General features: G+C 35.6%; 1 protein-coding gene across 1 annotated transcript in view; it reads right to left on the bottom strand.

The window, feature by feature from the left end:
- Positions 1 to 22,125, bottom strand: part of LOC124612834 (alpha-aminoadipic semialdehyde dehydrogenase-like) — a 134,997-nt gene that overhangs the window by 67,695 nt on the left and 45,177 nt on the right. The window contains exon 3 of the mRNA XM_047141261.1: positions 4,471 to 4,688. Coding sequence (XP_046997217.1) covers positions 4,471 to 4,688 — 218 coding nt within the window. The remainder of the gene's footprint in view (positions 1 to 4,470; positions 4,689 to 22,125) is intronic.

Below are 22,125 nucleotides of genomic sequence, written 5' to 3'. Positions count from 1 at the left end.
CCATCCCTATGCCACTCTCACTCCTGATCCATTACCACTTGCCCACACAGTTCCTGCTCCATTCTGGTCACTGGCTTATCCCACCCCATCAGAGGCAAGGCCACCTTTGAAACCAGCTATGTTATATATCAGTTCTGCTTCAATCACTGCACAGGGTTTTATGTCAGTATGACAACCAATCAGGCATCCACCAGAATAAATGGCTACTGCCAAGCTGGGGCTGAAAATAAATTCAACAACCAGCAGCTGAGCTGGGACTGAAAATAAATTCAACAACCAGCAGCTGAGAACAATATGCTCAGTTTCAATGGCTGCTTCACAACCCTGGAAATATGGATCCTTGCATCACCACCAGCTGTTCTGAACTACACAGATACGAGATACCCTTGCAACACAAACTCCTTGCCTCAAACTTCTTTAACGCACAGTCCTTCCTCTCACCACCCAACAGTTTCACCTTCCTCTCACTTATCATCTCTTCCCAATTGACATCTCCACGTCATATTCATTGTGTGCCACTCGCCACCAGCTCCAGCATCTGTGAAGCACATGCCTAGCCCATACATCTGCCACCCCTTCCTCCTGTGTTCCTAGCCAGCAAACTGACTGGCCCCCTCCTAGCTGCTAGTTAGCCACACAGGTTCAAACTCACATGGGGACTTCTAGTAACATGCCTTTGGTTTGTTGCCACACCACACCGCTTGAAATGGTGTAAGTTTATCAGTCCATCATCTTGCTTTCTTATTGGTTGATTTTTAGTCTGTTGTGTTTTTACTTCATAGTTAACAGAAGCTGGTTTCAGCACAGTGTGCTTCTCACTATGACCTCTCAACCACTACTGCACTCTTTGAATTGTGTTATATATATGTGGCATGCATTCTGATTGTGTTCTTCTCACGTGCATAATACTGGGTGCAGTAAATGATTTCAAATTTGTTTTTGTTTCATATAAAGTAGAAGTTGCTTTCATTGCAGGGTGGTCTGTGGACTTATGCGTATCTGTTATTGCCTACAAATCTGAGTGTGAACCGCTCAATTTAAATGCATTGCATATTGCTCATATTCTATTTTATTTTTGTTCATATCTGTTTTCCGTACTTTCTCATATTTAATGTAGAACTCCATATTTGCAGGTTTTAACGGTATTGGTAGTCAGATTTATTATGTCTTGCCATGGAATGATTATGTAACTCTGCTTTGAATGATGTTGCTTCTTGTCATGGAGTGCCATGCATTTCACAGTGTCTTACAGAGTTTGAATGTGAATCTAGATGAGTAGGCCCTATGCTTTGTAGTCTCGGTGACTAGACCATTCTTTCTTGAAATGCTAAAAATGCAAAAGTACTTACACAAATGTTTTCAAATGTTATTAACTGGTACCACAAATAGTACATTTTAGCACAATATACTTAAAGTGCATTTAAATCAAATAATTCACACATGGATTCATAAGAAGGAGCAGATAGACATGAGTCCATAGAATACCATATGACTGATGACATCAGCAGTTTGGTCCCATAGAACTTACCACAATACCATATGATGAAACCAGTTTCTATTTCATATGAAATAAAAATAAATATGGAATCATTTACCCCACCCACTATTGTGTACAAGGACAAAAATTAAGTAGAATACAAGCAGAATATTTACATTGAAATTCAGAAGGTGCAATACACACAAGAAGGTCATAATCAGGAATATAATTTCCACTTGATAACAGCCACATGGTCAAAACTGCAATTTTGTGTTTTACAAATAAATACACTTTTCCACCAGACTAGCAGACCCATACATGAAGCACAAATGAAAAATATTATCATTTAATAGTCACATTTTAAAAAGCAATAATATGGATTTCTGTGTCATATTCCTTGAATTTAAAGTTCACTGCCATGGCCACTTGGAGCACTACTCTCACTCTCTGTCTCCATGTCAAAATATGGGCCTTGCACTTCTAATATTTCTGATATTTTGGTCTTCTGTGGTTGCCCACTGCCAGCCCATCTTTCTTCCTCCTGCCTGTTTCTCCCTCTACCCACCCCACCAAACACAACCCCCTTCCTGCCCAGGTCACCTGCTGAACTGCAATCACAGCATTGTGCATCCAGCTAGCACTACAGTTTGTATGGTGGACACCCAGTGTGTGTGTGTGAGAGAGAGAGAGAGAGGAGAGTGTGTGTGTGTGTGTGTGTGTGTGTGTGTGTGTGTGTGTGTGTGTGTGTGTGTGTGTGTGTGTGGTGAGGGAGGGGGGGGGGGGTTACGTGTGTACACTTTGTGCATGTACTTGAACTCTAGCTCGAGAAAGGATTGATTCCAAAAGCTATCAAGCTTTCTTTCTTTTCTGTGTGTATCTGTTGACAACTCAACGATTCTGCTATTTTGTGACTGGTGCCCTTTAGTCTGAAATTTTTGATATTCTACCAGAGCATAATATATTTAATCTCTGTCTCAGGTAGTACTCTTTAGAAAAATGCCAGAAAAGTCTCTGTAATCTTTCTTCCTTGGCAATCTTTGACAGAAATTCACTGTTTTTGCACAACAACCCATTGTCAGAAAAGTTTCTGCAGCTCTCCCTCTCTTTTTGTTCTGTCCATATTCAGAGGATACCATCTGAAGTATCATAAGAAATTTATGCTGTCAGTCTTTTTTTCTATGTACTAAATTAAAAATTCATGCAGAATATGATAATTCTCATAACACACTTGCTAACTTTTTCCCCTGATCTAAACAAATTAGTATGCTAACCAATCACTGACACATATTTATGCAGTAACAAATATTCCGTGTAACATAAAACATGAATAGCCTAGTTCATGTTATCATTTCAATCCTCTGTCAAGGAGTAACCCTTACAGATCTGTATTGTAATTTTTATTTGTATGTGACAACAGCACTTTGAATCTTTAATTTGCAGTTTATGTTTGCCACAACCTTTTAAGACTGACATATACATACACAACTGGCCATTAAAATTGCTACACCAAGAAGAAATGCAGATGATAAACAGGTATTCATTGGACAAATATATTATACTAGAACTGACATGTGATTACATTTTCATGCAATTTGGGTGCCTAGATCCTGAGAAATCAGTACCAAGAACAACCACCTCTGGCCGTAATAACTTGGATGGCGTGTACAGGTACAGCTGCCCATGCAGCTTCAACATTATACCACAGTTCATCGAGAGAAGTGACTGGCGTATTGTGACAAGCCAGTTGCTCGGCCACCATTGACCAGACGTTTTCAGTTGGTGAGAGATCTGGAGGATGTGCTGGCCAGGGGAGCAGTCGAACATTTTCTGTATCCAGAAAGGCCCGTACAGGACCTGCAACATGCGGTCGTGCATTATCCTGCTGAAATGTAGGGTTTCGCAGGGACCGAATGAAGGGTAGAGCCACGGGTCGTAATACAACTGAAATGTAACGTTCACTGTTCAAAGTGCCGTCAATGCAAACAAGAGGTGACCGTGACATGTAACCAATGGCATTCCATGCCATCACGCCATGTGATATGCCAGTATGGCAATGACGAATACATGCTTCCAATGTGCGATCACCGCGATGTCGCCAAACAAGGATGCGACCATCATGATGCTGTCAACAGAATTCATCCGAAAAAATGACGTTTTGCCATTCATGCACCCAGGTTTGTCATTGAGTACAAAATCGCAGGTGTTCCTGCCTGTGATGCAGTGTCAAGGGTAATGGCAGCCATGTCTCCAAGCTGATAGTCCATGCTGCTGCAAACATCGTCGAACTGTTGTTGTCTTGCAAACATCTCCATCTGTTAACTCAGGGATTGAGACGTGGCTGCACAATCCATTACAGCCATGCAGATAAGATGCCTGTCATCTCGACTGGTAACGATACAAGGCTGTTGGGGTCCAGCACGGCGTTCCGTATTACCCTCCTGAACCCACTGATTCCATATTCTGCTAACAGCCATTATATCTCGACCAACGCAAGCAGCAATGTCATGATATCATAAACCGCAATCGTGATAGGCTACAATCCAACCTTTATCAAAGTCAGAAACGTAATGGTACACACTTCTCCTCCTTACACGAAGCATCACAGCAACGTTTCACCAGGCAATGCCGGTCAACTGCTGTTTGTGTATGAGAAATCGGTTGGAAACTTTCCTCATGTCAGCACATTGCAGGTGTTGCCACCGGCGCCAACCTTGTGTGAATGCTCTGAAAAGCTAATCATTTGCATATCACAGCATCTTCTTTGTGTCGGTTAAATTTTGCATCTGTAGCATGTCATCTTCGTGGTGTAGCAATTTTAATGTCCAGTAGTGTAGGAAAATGTGTAAACTGTAAATTCTGGCATAGCTCATACATTATACACGTTTTGCCATACAATAAAGTTACAGCTTCTTGCCAGTTTGTGTGCAGAAAACAATTTAATTCACTATAACTGTCAGACAGGAAGCTATAATACTCCTGAAACTGAAACTTACCATGGCAATAGCACTGTTCCAACCATATACTGCTACAGGAGAGTTGAATGCACTAATTACTCCAACAACACCCCATGGATTCCATTTTTCAATCAGAAGATGTCCCTCACGCTCAGATGGAAAGAGTTTCCCAGCAAACATACGTGACAAACCAACGGCATAATCACATATATCTATGTATTCTTGTACTTCACCAATTGCTTCTGGCAGTATCTTCCCTAGAGATTTGAAGAAGCAAACAACACTGATTTTAGTCATTGATTTGATATGCAAAAGCTATTGGCAATGTTCAAGATCAGAAAAAAAACTGTAGCTGTATGTGTGTCTGGCATGATTATAATTATATAAACAATCTGAATTTGTAAAAATAACATATTTTAAATATGTAAATAAAAAGCACAGTCTATTCAGCTGGCACAATAGATCCATACAGGGGTATGTGTACTCTAGTTAAAGCAGGTTTTGCCTTAAAGGTAGCAAAAGTCTTAGTCTTCTTTATGTATCTTTTGATGTTTAGTCAGTTGTTACATTTTTACCTTTACTCCTAAATTAAATAAAACATAGTGTAATTATGGTGTGCCAAGTTAGAGCTTTTTAAAGTAAACAAACCCACGACAGAGAATTTCTAAAAATTTCCTGTGAGCACAACTGGCATAAAATGTCATCTTTTAAAAATATTATAGATATATTTTTGTAGAGAGAATGATGTATTCTGTCAAGCTTCATCAATTATGTATTAAAGAAAAATTATCACATGTCAGCAGATGTTCAAGCTGGGTCACTATATGTGATTTACAGAATGTTTGTTTCATATCTGTAATAGCAAAAGATTTTGAGACACCTACATTCAAACTGATTGGCAATGAGTGCCAAGTATAACTGGCAATCACTTAAATTTTTGAGTTCAGATGGCTTGTATTAAGTAGAGGCAGGAATTGTTTTCATTTACAGATCACCTTGTTGAAATTTATAATACGGTGAGATGTGAAAAACTGTACATCCTTTGCAATGGACTGTTTGTGTAGTGAGGCCCTTACATTTTACATGATTGAGGTTTGGTTAAACTTAGAATTACTACCAGTGATGTGAAAAAAAACTGTTGTTGTGTGAGAATGTTTTGTGAAATGTTTTATAATTGAATTAATCAGCAGGCAGAGAACATTTTTATTGAAGTTTTAAGTTTTAAGGAGAGTTTTATCACTTTATCACTATAAGCTTTTATTTTTCAATCTAGTAACTGTATTCAATCATTCATACATTCACATATTGTGTTTTGTAAATCCCATGATTTTGGAGAGACTTAGGGATATGGAATGAGTTGGCTGTCAGATCGATTGTAGTAAAGAATATTTAATCAAAATTTATAAACAGTTAAGATTCAGTTGTCTTATTAATAACCTGAATGTGCAGTATTACTGTTCCACAATAGTGATTCCAAATATCTCACAATCATGAATCCAGTAGCAATCAAATTATATGTATTACCCTTCACAAAGAATGTGTACCAATAAGATCTGTAGTGTCTTTAGTTTCAGCACCTAGCCATAAATTAGAAAAAAATTAGATCCACTAATTAAAACAAAAACTAAATCTCAACCAAAATTTGGAATACCTAATTCACTTGCTTTAGTGAAAAAAGTAAGATGTACCCATTCCACCTAGTGAAAAACTAGCCTCACTGATGTTAGCAGCCTGTTTTCCAACTTTCCACTTGAAGAGGCAATAGAACTTTCAACAGAATTGTTACATCATGTCAGAACAAATCCAGTGGAGACAGAAGATATAAAGATGGCAACTGGAACATGCTTAAAGCAAAATTATTTCCAATTTCAACAGCTCTGTAACAGTAAATTAGATGGGTTAGCAATGGAGTCACTGCTGAGCCCCGTATTAGCTGATATGTTTATGGATTATTATGAACAAACATTTTAGATAAAAAGCCTCTAAGTTTTAAAATATGATATTTGACTAGGGATGTGGATGATGTACTGCACTTTTGGACAGGTACCAGTAGACAATGAAATAAATTTTTTCAACATTTGAATTCACACCATAGTAAAACCAAATTTACAATAGAGTTGGAATGAAATTCTATCAGCTTTTTATACCTCACCATTGACATCAGTAAGCAACAGCATTTATTTAAGATGTACAGGCCCAGCAATACCTACAAATTCCCCTCATCCCATAACACACAAGCATGCAGCCTTCCATTCCATGGTGCTTCACCTACTGTATTCTGAAAATAAACTGAAAATAATTAAAGAAATACCATGCAGCAATGGTTATAATTCTATACTAATTGACCACATACTCAGCAAAAAGGAGAGATGGAGGATAACAGCACTCCTTTATCCACTTCAGCACAAAACAACCCTGATAACAAATAGACCCCTGTTATATGTGGGTAGAACTTCAAAGGTTTTTTGCCAGTAAACTAAAATCAAGGTAACATACTCCAGCTTTTTACACTAGATATACTGCTGCCCACCTTCTGTTCAACAGTAAACACAAGATTCCATCTTCACAACAGAGTAGAATACATAGAATTTCCTGCCATCTGATTGGCAAATTATACGTCGCTCAGTCAGGTAGGGCTATAAATAGTAGACTGACTGAGCATGGAAGGAGTTGGAGACTGAAAAAGAAAGATTCCACCTTTACTGAACTTGCTCAGAATGAATGTCATTCAAATGATGTGAAATGTGATGTTCTCCATAAAGAAACTAATGGTAGAAAACTAACACTACTTGAAATTCTGGCCATTAATAATCACCAATCAAAGAATCCTGACCTGGTCCTTAATGACCACACACTTCCATTATTCACCCTTATCAAAATAGCAGCAACCAGTTACTATTTCTCTCACCATTAGGTAATAGGCTTGCTATAACTGTTCCACAGCCACATTCCGTACTTCTGTCTTGCTCTCTCCACTCCTCCCCTCTTTTTTGGTCTATTCATCACATTCACCCATCAAATCGAAAGACTTGTACCCGGCAAACGGTCTATCCGACGAGAGGCCCTAGTCACATGACAACCAGTATACAGAATGAAATTTTCACTCTTCAGCAGATTGTGTGCTGATTTTGAAACTTCCTGGCAGATTTAAACTGTGTGCCGGACCGAGACTCGAACTCGGGACCTTTGCCTTTTGTGGGCAAGTGCTCTACCAACTGAACTACCCAAGCACGACTCATGACCTGTTGTCATAATTTTACTTCTGCCAGTACCTCGTCTCCTACCTTCCAAACTTCACAAAAGTTCTCCTGTGAAACTTGCAGGACTAGCACAATATAACTTCTGCACAATTTCAGTGCAGTAATGTGTTCATTGTAAATAAGTATTATAGTAGTTCTATTACATGTTTATTACCTTATAAATTAAAAAAAAACTTTTTTTTATTTTAAATTCAGTGCATTAGTGTTTGTAAAATTATTCTTTCATATAGTGTTCATTAAAAAAAATGGACCTGTGGAAGGTACATTAGCTTATTTGTTTCAGTTGTAAATATTTATCATGTATTGTTGTTTTTCTAACATGTTCTACATCCTGGAGGACCTCCTCACTATGGATCAATTGGAATGAAAGTAAATCTAATCTAATCTGATCTAAACATAATTGTTACTCTGTGTGCTCAACACTTTGAATTTTAGAAGGCACCTTATTCTGGATTTATTCATTTTTGGAAAGCTAGTTCAGCATGCAAGTCAGTGCATGCATGTATTGCTGCAGATCTTGCAAAATATATCCTGTACTGGAATGGAATGAGCTGAAAACGAAATTTCACGTACTTGACAGAAGAAAAGAGTTTCAAACTCACTGTTACACATCGATAGAACCTGCTCTTCATGAGCATCTGAAAGTGACAGTTACATCAACAGTATCAGTGTATGAAGTAGAGCAGTCTTTCTCTAGCATTAAGAAAATATGCAGATTTCTTTAGTAATGTAGTTAAATTAAGAAAGTATTCAGCCTGCACAAGTAAACCTTAAGAATATTACATAAAGTAAAGTAGCCTAAAATCTTGCAAAGATCGCTTCAGAAATCTTACAGCCTTTGCACTTACTTGCCACAACACTTAGGCCTAATCTTTAATGCTATCTGCAGTTAATATTACAAATTAATTTAAATGAAAAGAAACATGTACACCAAAGTACAAGACAAAAAATAATCTTGATGTAAACTTCAGTTTTATTTCTTTAAGGTACTACACCACACTATACTACACTGTATTCTGCAGATCACTGTGAAGTGCATGGCAGAGAGTACTTCGCATTGTAACACACATTAGGGCTTCTTCTCATTCCATTTGGATATGGAGCCTGATTCTTGAAACTTTGTAAATTATGTTTTGCCAGATAACTTACTTCTATATTGAAGTTCAGGTTTTTTGACTTGTGCGTGATGCACTCCCATGCATCAAACAAACCTGTGACCACTCATGCTGCCTGTCTTTATAAATGTTAAATATTCCCTGTTAGTCCTGGTCTCACATACTTGAGCAATGCTCTAGAATAGGCCACACAAGTGTTTTGTAAGCTTCTTTTTGCAGGCTGGTTGCATTTTTCAAGTATCCTACCAATAAATTAAAGTTTGCCACCTACTTTACCTATCACTGAGCCTATATTATCATTTGATTCCATATGCCAACAGATTGTTACGCTAATATATTTGTAGGAATTGAGTGATTCACAATTGTGACTCATTGATATTAATGTCATAGTATACTGTTTTTTTTCATGAAGTGCACAACTTTACATTTCTGAAACCTTTAAATAGTTGCCAATCTTTGAATTGGACCTGTCAAGATCTGATAATATTTGTGCTGCTTTTTCAGACAGTACTTCATTATGAATAACTGCATCATATGTGAAATGTCTCAGGTTACTACTAATACTGTCTGACAGATCATTAAGACACAACATAAACAGCAAGGGTCCCAACATACTTATCCGGTGCATGCCTAAAGTTACTTCTACACCCTTTAACAATTTTCCATCCAGAATAACATGCTACATCCTCCCTAATGGAAATCCTTGATTCAAATTCGAATTTTGCTTCATACTTTGCATTATCTTGCTTACGTTAGTAAGAGTTGGTGTGGTACTGAGTAAAATGCATTTCAAAAGTCAAAAAATTATCTACCTGTTTTTCTTGATCCACAGCTTTCAGGATTTCATGTGATAAAAGTGCAAGCTGGCTTTTGCATTTTGTGTATGATTTCCATGACACTTCTTGTAGATGGAAGTGACTTACACTTTCTTCTAATAATGGGGCACAATTTTTTTGAGGTATCTATTGTTTTTTGTGCTTAAAAAAGGAACTAATTCAGCCACATATTCAGTACAGAATCTACTAGGGATTGTATAGGGCCCTGGAGCCATCAGTTTTAGCAATTTAAGCTGTTTCTCAGTGCCACTGACACTAATATCTGTCTCGTTCATTTTTGTTGTGCATGACAATGCTCCTGGAATTTCCTTTGTAAAGGAACATTTGAAACTGAAGTTCAGTATTTCTGCTTTTGCTTTGCTACCCTCAGTTTTAACTCACGTGGCATCCATGAGTGTCTGAACACCAATTATGGTTGCACTAATTGCCTTGGCACGTTGTTTGCATTGTTAGCTGCCCCAAGTAGACGACAGGCTATGTTGGTGCTTTATAATTTTTGCAATTTTCAGTATAATAAATTGATACTAAAATGTTCATCTTCAGCAACCTATTGCAGAGGATGTCACAAATTCAGCCCAGTAAACAAGCGTATTTTGCACATTTATTTTCATATTTATACCACATTCCAAATTTTCATTAAGTGCATGTGACAGATTGATCTGATTTGAAATTTTAGATTCTAATATTTTACTCTTTGTTTAGTTTTCCCACACTCTTCCATTGATTGTGTCATCGCTTGTATGTATTGTAATGTATTCTGTTTTGAAAATTTGATAGTGCCTTGCAAAATTAGTACAATGTTGTCAATTATAAAATCAATTTGTGCTTCTTAGAAATTTGAGACAGTGGTATCCTCATTCAAAAACAATCATCCCATAATTTCATTGTGCATTAATGTGATAAAAATATATTTTTGAAAATTTTCAGATTCTTGTTGTACCATCATCATTGGATAACTTATGAAAAATCATCAACATTAACATCAATTTACTTTGAAAATAAGCATGTGATTTAATTGGAATAGTTTTCCAATGCACATCATTGTGAATCAAATACAGTGAATGGTAAAATTCAACTAAATTAATTTTGAAAAGAAGCTTACCTGTGGGAATGTAACTTAAATATTGCCTAGGTTGTTGTGAATAATATAATAACCAGACAACTTTTTGCACACATCAAACTATCACTAACTAGTCAGACTCTGCCATTGGACCATAAATAATGTACAACGATAACAATATTTCATAGTTAGAACATATACACAACTAAAATTATAATAAAAAATTATGAATGTTCAGTGTCCAAGAACAGAATTTAGTTCTACAAAATGTAGTAACACATAAATAGAATGTTAGTAGACATATCTTCTCGGTATGAAAATTACTGAAATACATTGTTCAAAAGAATTGGAGGAACACATATATCAATGTCTGGTATGTTGAATTTATTTTGATATAGGTGGTATCTGTGGTCATATTGCATGGCTCTCAAGCCATGTACTTTCAGTGTAAAATCATTCACCATCTGTTGGCTGCTATGGGTTACAATATAAGGTGACTCCTCAGAAGGAAGAGAGTACTAGTGCCCCAGTGCTTTCTAGTGAGGTTGTCATTTATGGATGTTGTATTCAACCAGTCGCATGCAGTGTAGTATCTTAATGCAATGCAAGTTGCAAGTGTGCTCTGTTTGATCCAAAAGGATGGGTAATCTGTCATGTTGTTGCAGATGACAATGTCTCTCCATCTGTCATCTGTAGGTTGTGGATATGCTGCAGAGAGGCAGGTGAGTACACAAGGTGTGTTGAACACGGTCGCAAATGCCTTACAACCCCACATGAAGGCCAACATCCAGTCATCTCTGCATTGCCGCATCGTAACATTACAACCAGAGCACTGCAAGATGATCTCAGAAGGGCTGCTGGAGCCGCTGCATCATATCAGACTCTAATGAACAGGTTACAAGAAAGAAATGTATGATCCAGACATCCTGTTCAAGTGCCACACTTGACAATACATCATCTCACAGCTTGCCTTCAGTTCCATTCCCTTGTCGATTGGCAACTTTGTCACTGGTGAAACCTGTTAGTATTCACAGGCAAGTCCAGTTACCCTCTGATGCAAGGTGATGGTGATGTTCATGAGCGGAGACACATGGTGAGTAATACCTTTCAAATGTTGTCCAGGAAACTGACAGATTTTCAAGGTTTTGTGATGATGTGGGCTGGCTTCAGGGTTGACAGCCATATGGATCCTGTCATTGCCCATGGTCACCTTACCACTAGGCAGCACAATGAACAGATCCTGTTGAACCATGTGATGGCCCGGAATTCCTTCTAATGCCAGGAACCATGCAGGGATATTTTGTGAAGCCTGGACATTGAAGTAATGGAATGGCCCACATGAGTCCCCAACTGAACTCCATTGATCATATGTGGGGTTTGTGGTCATCCTGTTCCATTACAGACTCTCCAAGAACTCTCATGGGATCTCATTGAAGAATGGGAATGGATACCACAGGATGACCTTGTAATAAAACTGGTTATGATGAAATAAATGTACTAACTGATCTTGGATCATATGAAATGATGGATTCCAGAGTTGAAGACTGAAAACTCAGAAATCCATTGCCATATAGCTATATGAAAATGTATAAACATTAACATATGTAAACACTTAATGTAATTACATTGATGATTCTGGACTTATTAAAAAGACAAGCAATGATAAACAATTATTTTTAAAATGTATGTTTCAAAGATGATTTTGCACAAATAGATCAATATATGATAGTATTTTCTTTTCTACATGTTGTCAGAGGCAGATCTTTGAGTTTGAAGTGTGGGGTGGAGTACAAGTTATGTGTGTTGTATTAGCATCATGGTTGATGTTCATTTTTATTGTGAAGTGAAATGACTGATAACTTATGTGTTCAACACCAGAAAGTCCACCAGTGTTCGTATTATGTAACAAAATGAGGCGAAGCGTCTTCTAGACCAGTATAAAATGTTACATTTTAGAATGGACTACAATTACCATTTATGCTATTGCATTTCTTCTGATGATAATTGTTATCATTGTGGTTACTATGTTCCCTGAAGTTGTGATTATAATGCTGCCAGTATTGATTACTACCTCTTTCAAAATGTATGTGCCTTTTGTGATTGTATTTCCCTGTTTTTTTCCTAAACTCTATCTAATTTATTTAAATATTTCAAAAACTGGTCTATCATGTTGTATGGCCCACAGACAAGGTCCCACTGCACCTCAGCTGGTAACCTCATTTTTAAAGCATCACTCTAGGTAAGTACATCAAAAGGGTTGCTCAAATGAGCTAATTTTTTAGTTGATTTTGCAAAATTGTTTCATGATAATATGCCCTTCCCTGTAATTTGGTCCATTGAAAAATTCACTTCTTATTCTACCTTGTTCAATCTCTGACCAAAATCTATCTAAAAATCCTTTCTCAAAATCAGCATAGGTTGTGTCATCTTTCGTATGCTGATTAGCCCATTGTAATGCTTCACCTTCCAGAAAGTTCTTAACATTCTTGAATTTTATAATATCAGTCATATTAGATACAAAATTATCTCTACAGTGTGTAAACTAACTTCACCTGAGAAGTTTTTTATTGGAATCCTGCAAAAAGTGGTACCAAAATTGTTTATAATATTTCTGTTAACTACATCACTGGACAATACTTCACCATTTTTGCACAGAACAGAAACACTACTGTCTAGGGTGCTGGTTTCGTTGTTGCTTAATAATACATTTTCTGTGAATTTGCTGTCTACTGTCTTCACCCTTTCAACAGAATTACTTTCAACAAGTGCCAGTTTGGTTCAACATTAGTTTTGAAAGTCAAAATTCGACTGTTTGCACTTTTATCAACAGTTCTTATTTCCTCATGCACTTTTTTTAAGCATTTTTTTATATCTTCAATTATCTCATATTTGACTTTTTTGACTTTAGTGCTAAATTTAAGTTCAATTTCTTTCATTTTATACTCAACAGACTCTACTTGAAAATCTAATCTATCCATTTTTTGATCAACATCATTTTCATTTCTCAGTCAAAATTATTTTCACAGAGTCTAAATTCAACTGCTTCCCTGATGACAGAGCCCCAATAGTTTGAAGCGTGATAAATATACAAGTAGGATAACAACATAAAAAAAAAAAAAAAAAAAAAAAAAAAAAGCTAGTGATTCTCACATCAAAGATTATTCCCGTTCTTACATTAACACTGTTTCACAACTTCATAGAAACAGCAAGTATTTAAATGTGAGCAATTACACATATTTATTATGTCAGGGAAATATTAACTGTGCTTTTATTGTCAATGATTCATAAACTCTTCAATACTGTGAAAACTACTGCTCAATAACATGTTTTTTAATTCTCTTTTAAATACATGCAGCTTTGGTATTATTTTTAGTTCTTTGGGAAGAGCACTGTAGAGGATTTTGGGTTGGTATAGTACACTTTTGTGATACATAGCTCTTTTATGAATTTCTCTTTGGAAATCATTCCTATTCCTTGTTTTGTACTTGTGAAATTCTCTGTTTAATGTAGTAAATTCCTCGTGTTCTTTTAAGAAACATATGCTTTCATATATGTATAAGGATGGTAGTGTCATGATTTTTAATTCTTTGAAAGCATGCCTACAAGAGTCTCTATATCCTGTACCTTTTATTATTCTGACTGCCTTCTTTTGTAGTCTAAATGAATGTTTTGTTAGACTGTTGTTCCCCAAAACTGTACACCGTATCTTAATAAGCTGTGCATGAATGAGAAATAAACACATAACACTGTTTTAATATTACATGAGCTTTTAAGCTTTCTAAGTATATAACATGTTTGACTTAATTTTTTGTTCAATGATACTACATGCTTTTTCCATCTTAAGTGTTCATCAAACCATACTCTCAAGAATTTAGTGTATGATGCTTGTTCAGTCTTACACTTACCCAGTCCTACTGTAAGGTTAGTTTTTATTTTATTTGTACTATGTCTGAAGCTGATCCATGTTTTTTTGGCATTCACAATGAGTTTGTTTCCATTAAACCATCTGTCTGCTTCGTCTGTTGCTAATGTGACTTTTTCCTGGAAGTCAGCTTCACTATTTGCTTTAACAAACAAACTTGAATCATCAGCAAACAGTACTGTCTCTGCTTCAGATAGTTGACTTGGTAGGTCATTGATAACTATTAAAAGCAGTAATGGCCGTAATACAGATCCCTGGGGTACTCCGTACAAAACTCTCTCGAATCTTGATGAATATGTCCTATCTGCATTGCTTATCTCCACCTTCTGATACATGTCTGACAGATATGATTCAAACCATTTGTGGGCAACTCTACGTATCCCATAGGCATATAACTTCCTAAGCAGTAACTTACGGTTGATGACATCAAAGGCCTTTGATAAGTCTAAAAACAATCCACAATTTAATTCCTTTCTATTTACGGAATTTAGAACAAGTTGCAAAAAATTGAAGATAGCTGTTTCAGTTGATTTATTTTTACGGAAACCATTTTGTGCATTAACCAATATTCTATTCTTAATAAGAAATTTGTCTAGTCTGTGATACATTATCCTTTCTATTATTTTTGAGAAACCTGACAACACTGATAAAGGCCTAAAGTTACTAACATCATATTTATCACCGTTCTTGTAAAGTGGCTTTATGGTTGACATTTTAAGTTTTGATGGAAACACTCCTGTCTTAAAAGATTCATTTATTATTTCAGTGAGATGTGAGGCTATGTTTCTTGCACCTTGCTTAATGACTTTGTCAGGAATCCCATCACACCCACATGACATTTTATTTTTTAACTTATTTATATCATTTAGTACCTCTGATTCAGTTACTGGATAAAGGGACATTGTCATTCATTCATGGGGATTTTTACCTAGCTATTGGAATTGCATTTAGTTTTAATTAAATTTATGGCTATATTTGTGAAATGTTTGTTAAATATGTAGGCAATCTGAAGTGGGTCCTTGACAGTTTTACCCCCACTTTTAATGACAAAGCTGTACTATTTTCTTTTGTGTCTACCTATATTTTTATTTATTACCTCCCAAGTTGACTTCATTTTGTTGTTACCTTTCTCAAAGTATGAATCATTATCAAGCTTCTTAGCTGCAGTGACATTTCTTCTGTGGTAGTTTTGGGAAGATGTGTGGAAAACACCACACCATTGCTCACAAAATAACTGCAATTTCTTAGCAATCAGACACTAAAGGACAAAATAGTGATAAAACTGGTTGTGGACTCCACTTGAAGAGTGGTGCCTTCCCTAGCTGGGTGTATGCATTCTCATTTTGTGATGCACTCTGTCCTAACTCTTTCTGATCTGGATTCTGTGCCCACTGTGCTGTCAATTTTTTTTTTATTTTTTTTTATTCTCTTCTATCCAGGATCTATCCTATTTTATGTGACCACAACTTCTGTAGATGATGACTGAAGCATCTGCTATTTTGTGCATAAGAAATTCTTGCAAAGTGGGGACAATAAATAATTTTTATTGTAGCATATTTTTCTATGCTGAGTGTTCAATGTTCTGTATGAAAGTTAAATTTGGAAGTAAGAATGCTTTGTTATCCATTCTGGATGATAAATTAGAGGCAACTGTGGAGTTTGGTAAAATGAATGTGCCCTGTGGTGATAAGAGGTTAATGATGCCAATAGTAACAATATTGAAGGAAATAAAGTGGATTTTGATTCAGTGAAAGTCGGTGATTACTGAGTACAGGCAGGATGGCCTGAAGCTGGTGTTTTTATAGGTAATAATGCACAAAAATGAGTGTTTACTCCAATAAAGAGGTGAAAATTTAGAATGAACAGGCAATGGTTCCTGTGTCATACGTTGTGGTTGAAATGGTAAGACACAAAAGGGTGCTTACTTTTAAAAAAGAGAGAGAGAGAGAGAGAGAGAGAGAGAGAGAGAGAGAGAGAGAAAGAGAGAGAGGTTTATGTGGAGGATAAGGTGTTGATGTTTTTATGACAGCTGAAGCTGTAAGCAATGTAATATAGCTTAATGATGTAAGTTCCGTCGCATGTCACGTGAATGTAAGTGTTGAAGAGACACATTTATTTTGCTTAATCATGTAAAAGTGAGATGGAGAGAGAATTGGATCCTAGTAATTGGATAAACAAAAAATAAACAAATAAATAAATTCAGAAATGGGGCTTACAGTCTGATGAACACTATTTTCCAAAGTGACATACCTGATGATGATGATGTTGTAAGGTATTATGAAGGACATGTAGATATTGGTGAAAAATATAAAAGAAATTGTAAAATGTTGTTGCAAAATCATTTCATGTGTGTAGTAAAAGAAGTAAGTTCCTAATGACATACATTACTTTTGTTCTGTGATCTAAACTATTTTGTTATGTTTTCTTCAAAGTACTTCAAATAACTCTCTGTGGATTAAGATGTTTTCATTTGGACATAAGACACTGCCAATCAGTAATATTTCACTAACTGAAAACAGATTTATAAATCTTGGTATATAAAGGAGTAAGAACAAGATGTTTTTGTGCAGTGGTTACTAACAGACATTTGTTGATCACAGTATTTTTGGGTTTTTCAAAATGCTTACAGACATTTTCACGAAACACAGGTTCTACTGTCATGCCACGATGAGAAAATCAATGAATGTATTTTTATGTCTAAGAACAGAGTTACAAGTAGGAATATTTGTTATGTGAACCATCTGTGGCATCTGCTAATAATCTGAGAGCTACAGAATAGGTAAAAGGACAGACTTTGTAATTGTTTTAAATATTTGTAAGAAAAGAACTTTGTAAAGCAAAATTTTGCTGTTGTCCTCATTTGAATGAAGTAATGATGCTAAGGTAGTCAAAAATGTTGTATATCATGTCATGAAGAGCCTATGAATATTGATTTTTTATATTCCAAGTATTGTTGGCATACCTAGGGGCATTTTTTTATCTAGTTGAGACCCTATGGACTGTGTGGTAGCAACCAATTTCATTTTAGTGTTTAGGTCCTGTTCTTGTTTCATCTTTGACTTCCTGCCAGTAAATTCTGAGCCCATCAAGAAGTACGTGTTTATGCTCTTCGGAGAAAGGTCTTCTCCGTCTTTTGGATTTTGATGCCATTTTAAAACCTTGGTAGTTGTTCACCAATCTTCTAAATTTGTTCCTGCCAGGAATTTCTCTCTCTGAGATACCAATCAGCCTAAGATCTCTTTCACATTCTTTGAACCAGTTTGGCCTTGTTTTCTTGGATTGGATGAAACTCCATATTCTTTTTGTTAGTCGATCACTGCCCATCCTCATGAGATGACCGTAAAATAACAATACCTAGTTTTATTATTTAGTGTCACAATTTTTCTCACATTTTATGCTTTCAAAATTTCTGAGGGACAATTCTAAAAAAAACAATTGTGATGAGGTAAATATACTAACCAATCTTGGATCATATGAAATGACCGATTCCCAATTTGAAGACTCAAAACTCAGAAATTCACAGACATGTAGCTATATAAAAATGTATAAACATCAACATATATAAACACTTAATGTAATTACAATGATGATTCTGGACTTCTTAAAAAGATAAGTAATGATAAACAATTATTTGTACTTCATTTTTGAAATGTATGTTTCAAAGATGATTTTGCACAAATAGATTGATATATGATAGTATTTTCCTGGCCACATGTTGTAAATCTTGAGGTAAATCTTTGTCTTTGGGTAGTTATTAGTATGAGTTAGTAGTGTGAGGATGGAGTACATATTATGCGTGATGCGTTACCATTGTGGTTGATGTTGATTTGTATTTTGAAGTGAAATGACTGATAACATATGTGTTCAACACCAGAAAGCCCACCAGTGTTCATATTATTTAACAAAATTAAAATGAGCATCCTCTAGACCAGAATGAAAAGTTACATTTTAGATTGGACTACAAGCCTACAACTTATAACAAAGAGGAAAAAATGAAAGATGAGTTTTATGAAAACTGTTTATTCAAATTCTACCATTGCTGTATCTCTCTGCAGTATGTCACTATCTCAGCATGCCAAGTGCTGTGAAAATGTGACAAGCCACTCAAATCATTAACTTACTTCAAAATTAATAAATCAAATTTGGGCTCCAAAAGGGTGGTGTCAGTCAGAACCTTCACAGTCTTACACAGAGCATGCCACATTTGTGTCAGGCAGTGATAAACACTCATGGAGGGCATATGCTTTATTGAAGCTCTCAAAGCCCAAGGAAAAGCAACCAGGATGATTGGATGAATGATTGTTTCCACTTTGTTTTCAACACCTGTTGGACATTTCAGTTCTTTTCATGCAAACAATCGAGGATGTAATGATGTTTTGTTGTGCACTTAATTTTTGAAATATAAAGGTATAAATTAAAACATATACAGTCTTCAATTATTGCTCTGTGGAGTATGGCAATCATGTTCAGCTAATTCTTCTTTCATAAACAATCATGGTAGGACATTTCTAATATCCATTTTAATTTCATAATTGTTTTCAGTAATAATATCCTCAAAGAATCTTCAGCAAATACTGAACAATTTAGTGCAGATAAATAGTTAATGAATGCACTGTATAAATTTCTGAGCTGGTTGCATGTTATCATCTTATGTTCTAGAATGTGCTACAAAGCATTTTCACATAAAATAATAATAACTAGACATCTAGTGGTATGTCCCTTAAGAGTAATTAAATTTGCAAAGCCGGTAAAACATCAAAGCTATGAGCGACAAAAGTTAATATTGATTATGAAACGTTATTCTATTCATGACCTAAAGATGGGGTTGTTCATCTAATGTAAGTATTGGCTACAGTACTGATCTGTACCATTAGTATGTGTATGCTGCAGAACATATACTGTAGTACATTGTGAACTAAAGTTGTGTAGTCCATCAATTTTTACAGCAATATATTTCCAGAAAACCATTTCCCCTTATTGTAATTTAAGTACTTATATAATTAGTGCAATATTTCCACTTTTGTCTGCTTTTTGAACTGTTTCTCATAAGTCAGTGTTTGAAAATTTATAATCACAACATAAACATGGGTGTTACAAAACCAACTGCACCGCTGAAGTATTGTGTTTTGCACATATTATGAATCTCATGTTGTGTTCCATTTAGTTTCCTGCTTCAACAGTAGTGTATACTGTCAATCCATCAAGATAAAATTGAAGTTGCAGTAGAGACTCTTTGAGCATAAACTTGTAATTGCATTTTTCTATTTATCATCAGACTCACTCTAAGATGCAAGAGAAACCTTTAGAGGAAAGTCTGTTACCTAACACAAATGTTCCCCAATCATAGTGTCTCCACCAGAAGAGAAAATATCAAGATATTCTGTTAAACATTACTGAATGCATCCCTGAAAATTACCTAGGTGAAATAATCTGGAAACCCACTCACAATGGAAATATACTAAATAGAATGACAACAAATGACACTTGACACTTCTGAGGATTTCCATGTTGAAATTTCTGCCAGGGACCAAGGTGCAGTTGTAGCAACTATGATTACTAAAGTATAAAGGGCACCTAAAGTAAGTAGGAAGATCTACGACTTCAGTAAGCTTGACAAAGGGGCAGTTGTGTCACATATTACAGAGGAACTCAAAACATTTATCCTTGAGCAGGAGCATGTAGAAGAACACTCACTAAAGTTCAAAAATATAGTTGACCATACATTGGATAAATATGTGACCCACAAAACTACATTACTGTCTCACTGATGCAGAATCCTAGAAGAAACATAATGAGATAACATGAAATGAATTACCTCCACTATGCCCACCAGCACAGATTTCAAAAAACATCAAACCTGCAAAACTCAACTTGCAGGTCTCTCACATGACATCCTGTTAGTCACAGACCAAGAGAATCGTGAGGGTGCAATACTCATTGACATCCAAAAAGCATTTAATTTGATATTATATCAGTGATTATTAAGTTTGATTTTATGGGTTGTCAGTCAAAATTTGTAACTGGATTAAGGAGTTCTTAGTGTGGAAAGTATTATTTCACATTCCACTAAGCATCTGAGGTGTAAAAATCTGGACATGCAAACCAATTACAATTTCACTTTCCACATATAAATACATCATAAAGTGTACTACATCATGTAGCATAACAATACTTAAGAAGCTTTCTTATATAGTCACCTAAGTGCTACTTCAGCATAAATTACACCTTTGAGAAAAGGGAAGAGTACAAAAAACGTTTAACTTTGCTACTTAGCTCCCTTGTTGGTGATTCAAAGATAGTTTACTGATGCTTTTGTAATCTCATGCTCTAGAAGTCCTGAGTTGAGTTTTTGAAGGTGACCATTAAAACCTAATTTCTGATGAATCCATTCTCTTTGATTTTTCTCCTAGGCATATTTTATAAAAAACATTCCACATAAAGAAAACATTACAATGTTTTGTAGGTGCAGTCACATGAATGACTCTTGACATATGCACGTATGGCATATAAAATATCAACTGAGACAATAAACCACCCGAATATATTTTGAAACTACAACTTAAATGTAAAAAAGGGCAGTTTCTGTTTTTTTTTTTTTAAATTAAGGTCTGATATTTACAACCAAATACTTGAGAAATGGAGAGTTTGTTTATCTTTGTACTGTCAAGTATAATTCTTTAAACATTCCATGGGTGCATTTTTTGTAGCAACTTGGCTACATTAAGTTTTTTGTATCATGTTGGAATTGTAATGAAGTGACTGTATTTATTTTCTGATAATTTTATTTTTGTAATTTAGGACTGAACACTGTGGTAATTTGTGTATCTCCCATGGCTCTTTTGTGAGCTGTAATTTTGGTGGTAAGTGTTTTTCTCACTTGAGAAATGAGACAATTTTATCTGAATTAATAACTGACGCTAATAGTGATTTCACAACAAACAGAAACAGATTGCTGTAGCAGTGTTTATACATCCGATACGTTGTACTACCAGATGATGTCAGACACATCCAGAGGTGGTAAGACATATTCCAGAAAGCTTTGTACAAGCTGATTGTAAGTATGTTTCCAAAAGTCCACAAATGATGTGCCGATTTTGTACTATACTTCCTGAGCCTCTTGAAGAAACTATTTTGGTGGTAAACATACTTCCCAAGGGTCTTTAAAACAATCTTATTTGATAGGATGTATGCTTCCAACAGCCCCAAAAGCTATATTTCACAGGAAACAGAAACCATAGCTCATGCAGCAGACTGTCACTAGATGCCAGGAGCATACAGAAGTGGTAAAAAGTAAAGAAATACACATTTTGATAAGGATATCCCTCACAGCCTATGAGAAAGTTGAATAAAATGTCACTGTTAGACTCATGAGATATGTTATTAAGTGTTACAAGATAAAATTTTGTTTGATACCCTTTTTGTTTGTTCCTTCTTCCAGTAAATGAAAGTGAATTAATTAAAATAACACACCAATTAAAAACAAAAAATACTGAAGGACTAG

The sequence above is a fragment of the Schistocerca americana genome, chromosome 4, assembly GCF_021461395.2.
Source record: "Schistocerca americana isolate TAMUIC-IGC-003095 chromosome 4, iqSchAmer2.1, whole genome shotgun sequence".
NCBI lineage: Eukaryota > Metazoa > Arthropoda > Insecta > Orthoptera > Acrididae > Schistocerca > Schistocerca americana.
Note: the sequence above shows the minus strand (reverse complement) of the source record. Positions and strands in the feature narration are given on the sequence as shown.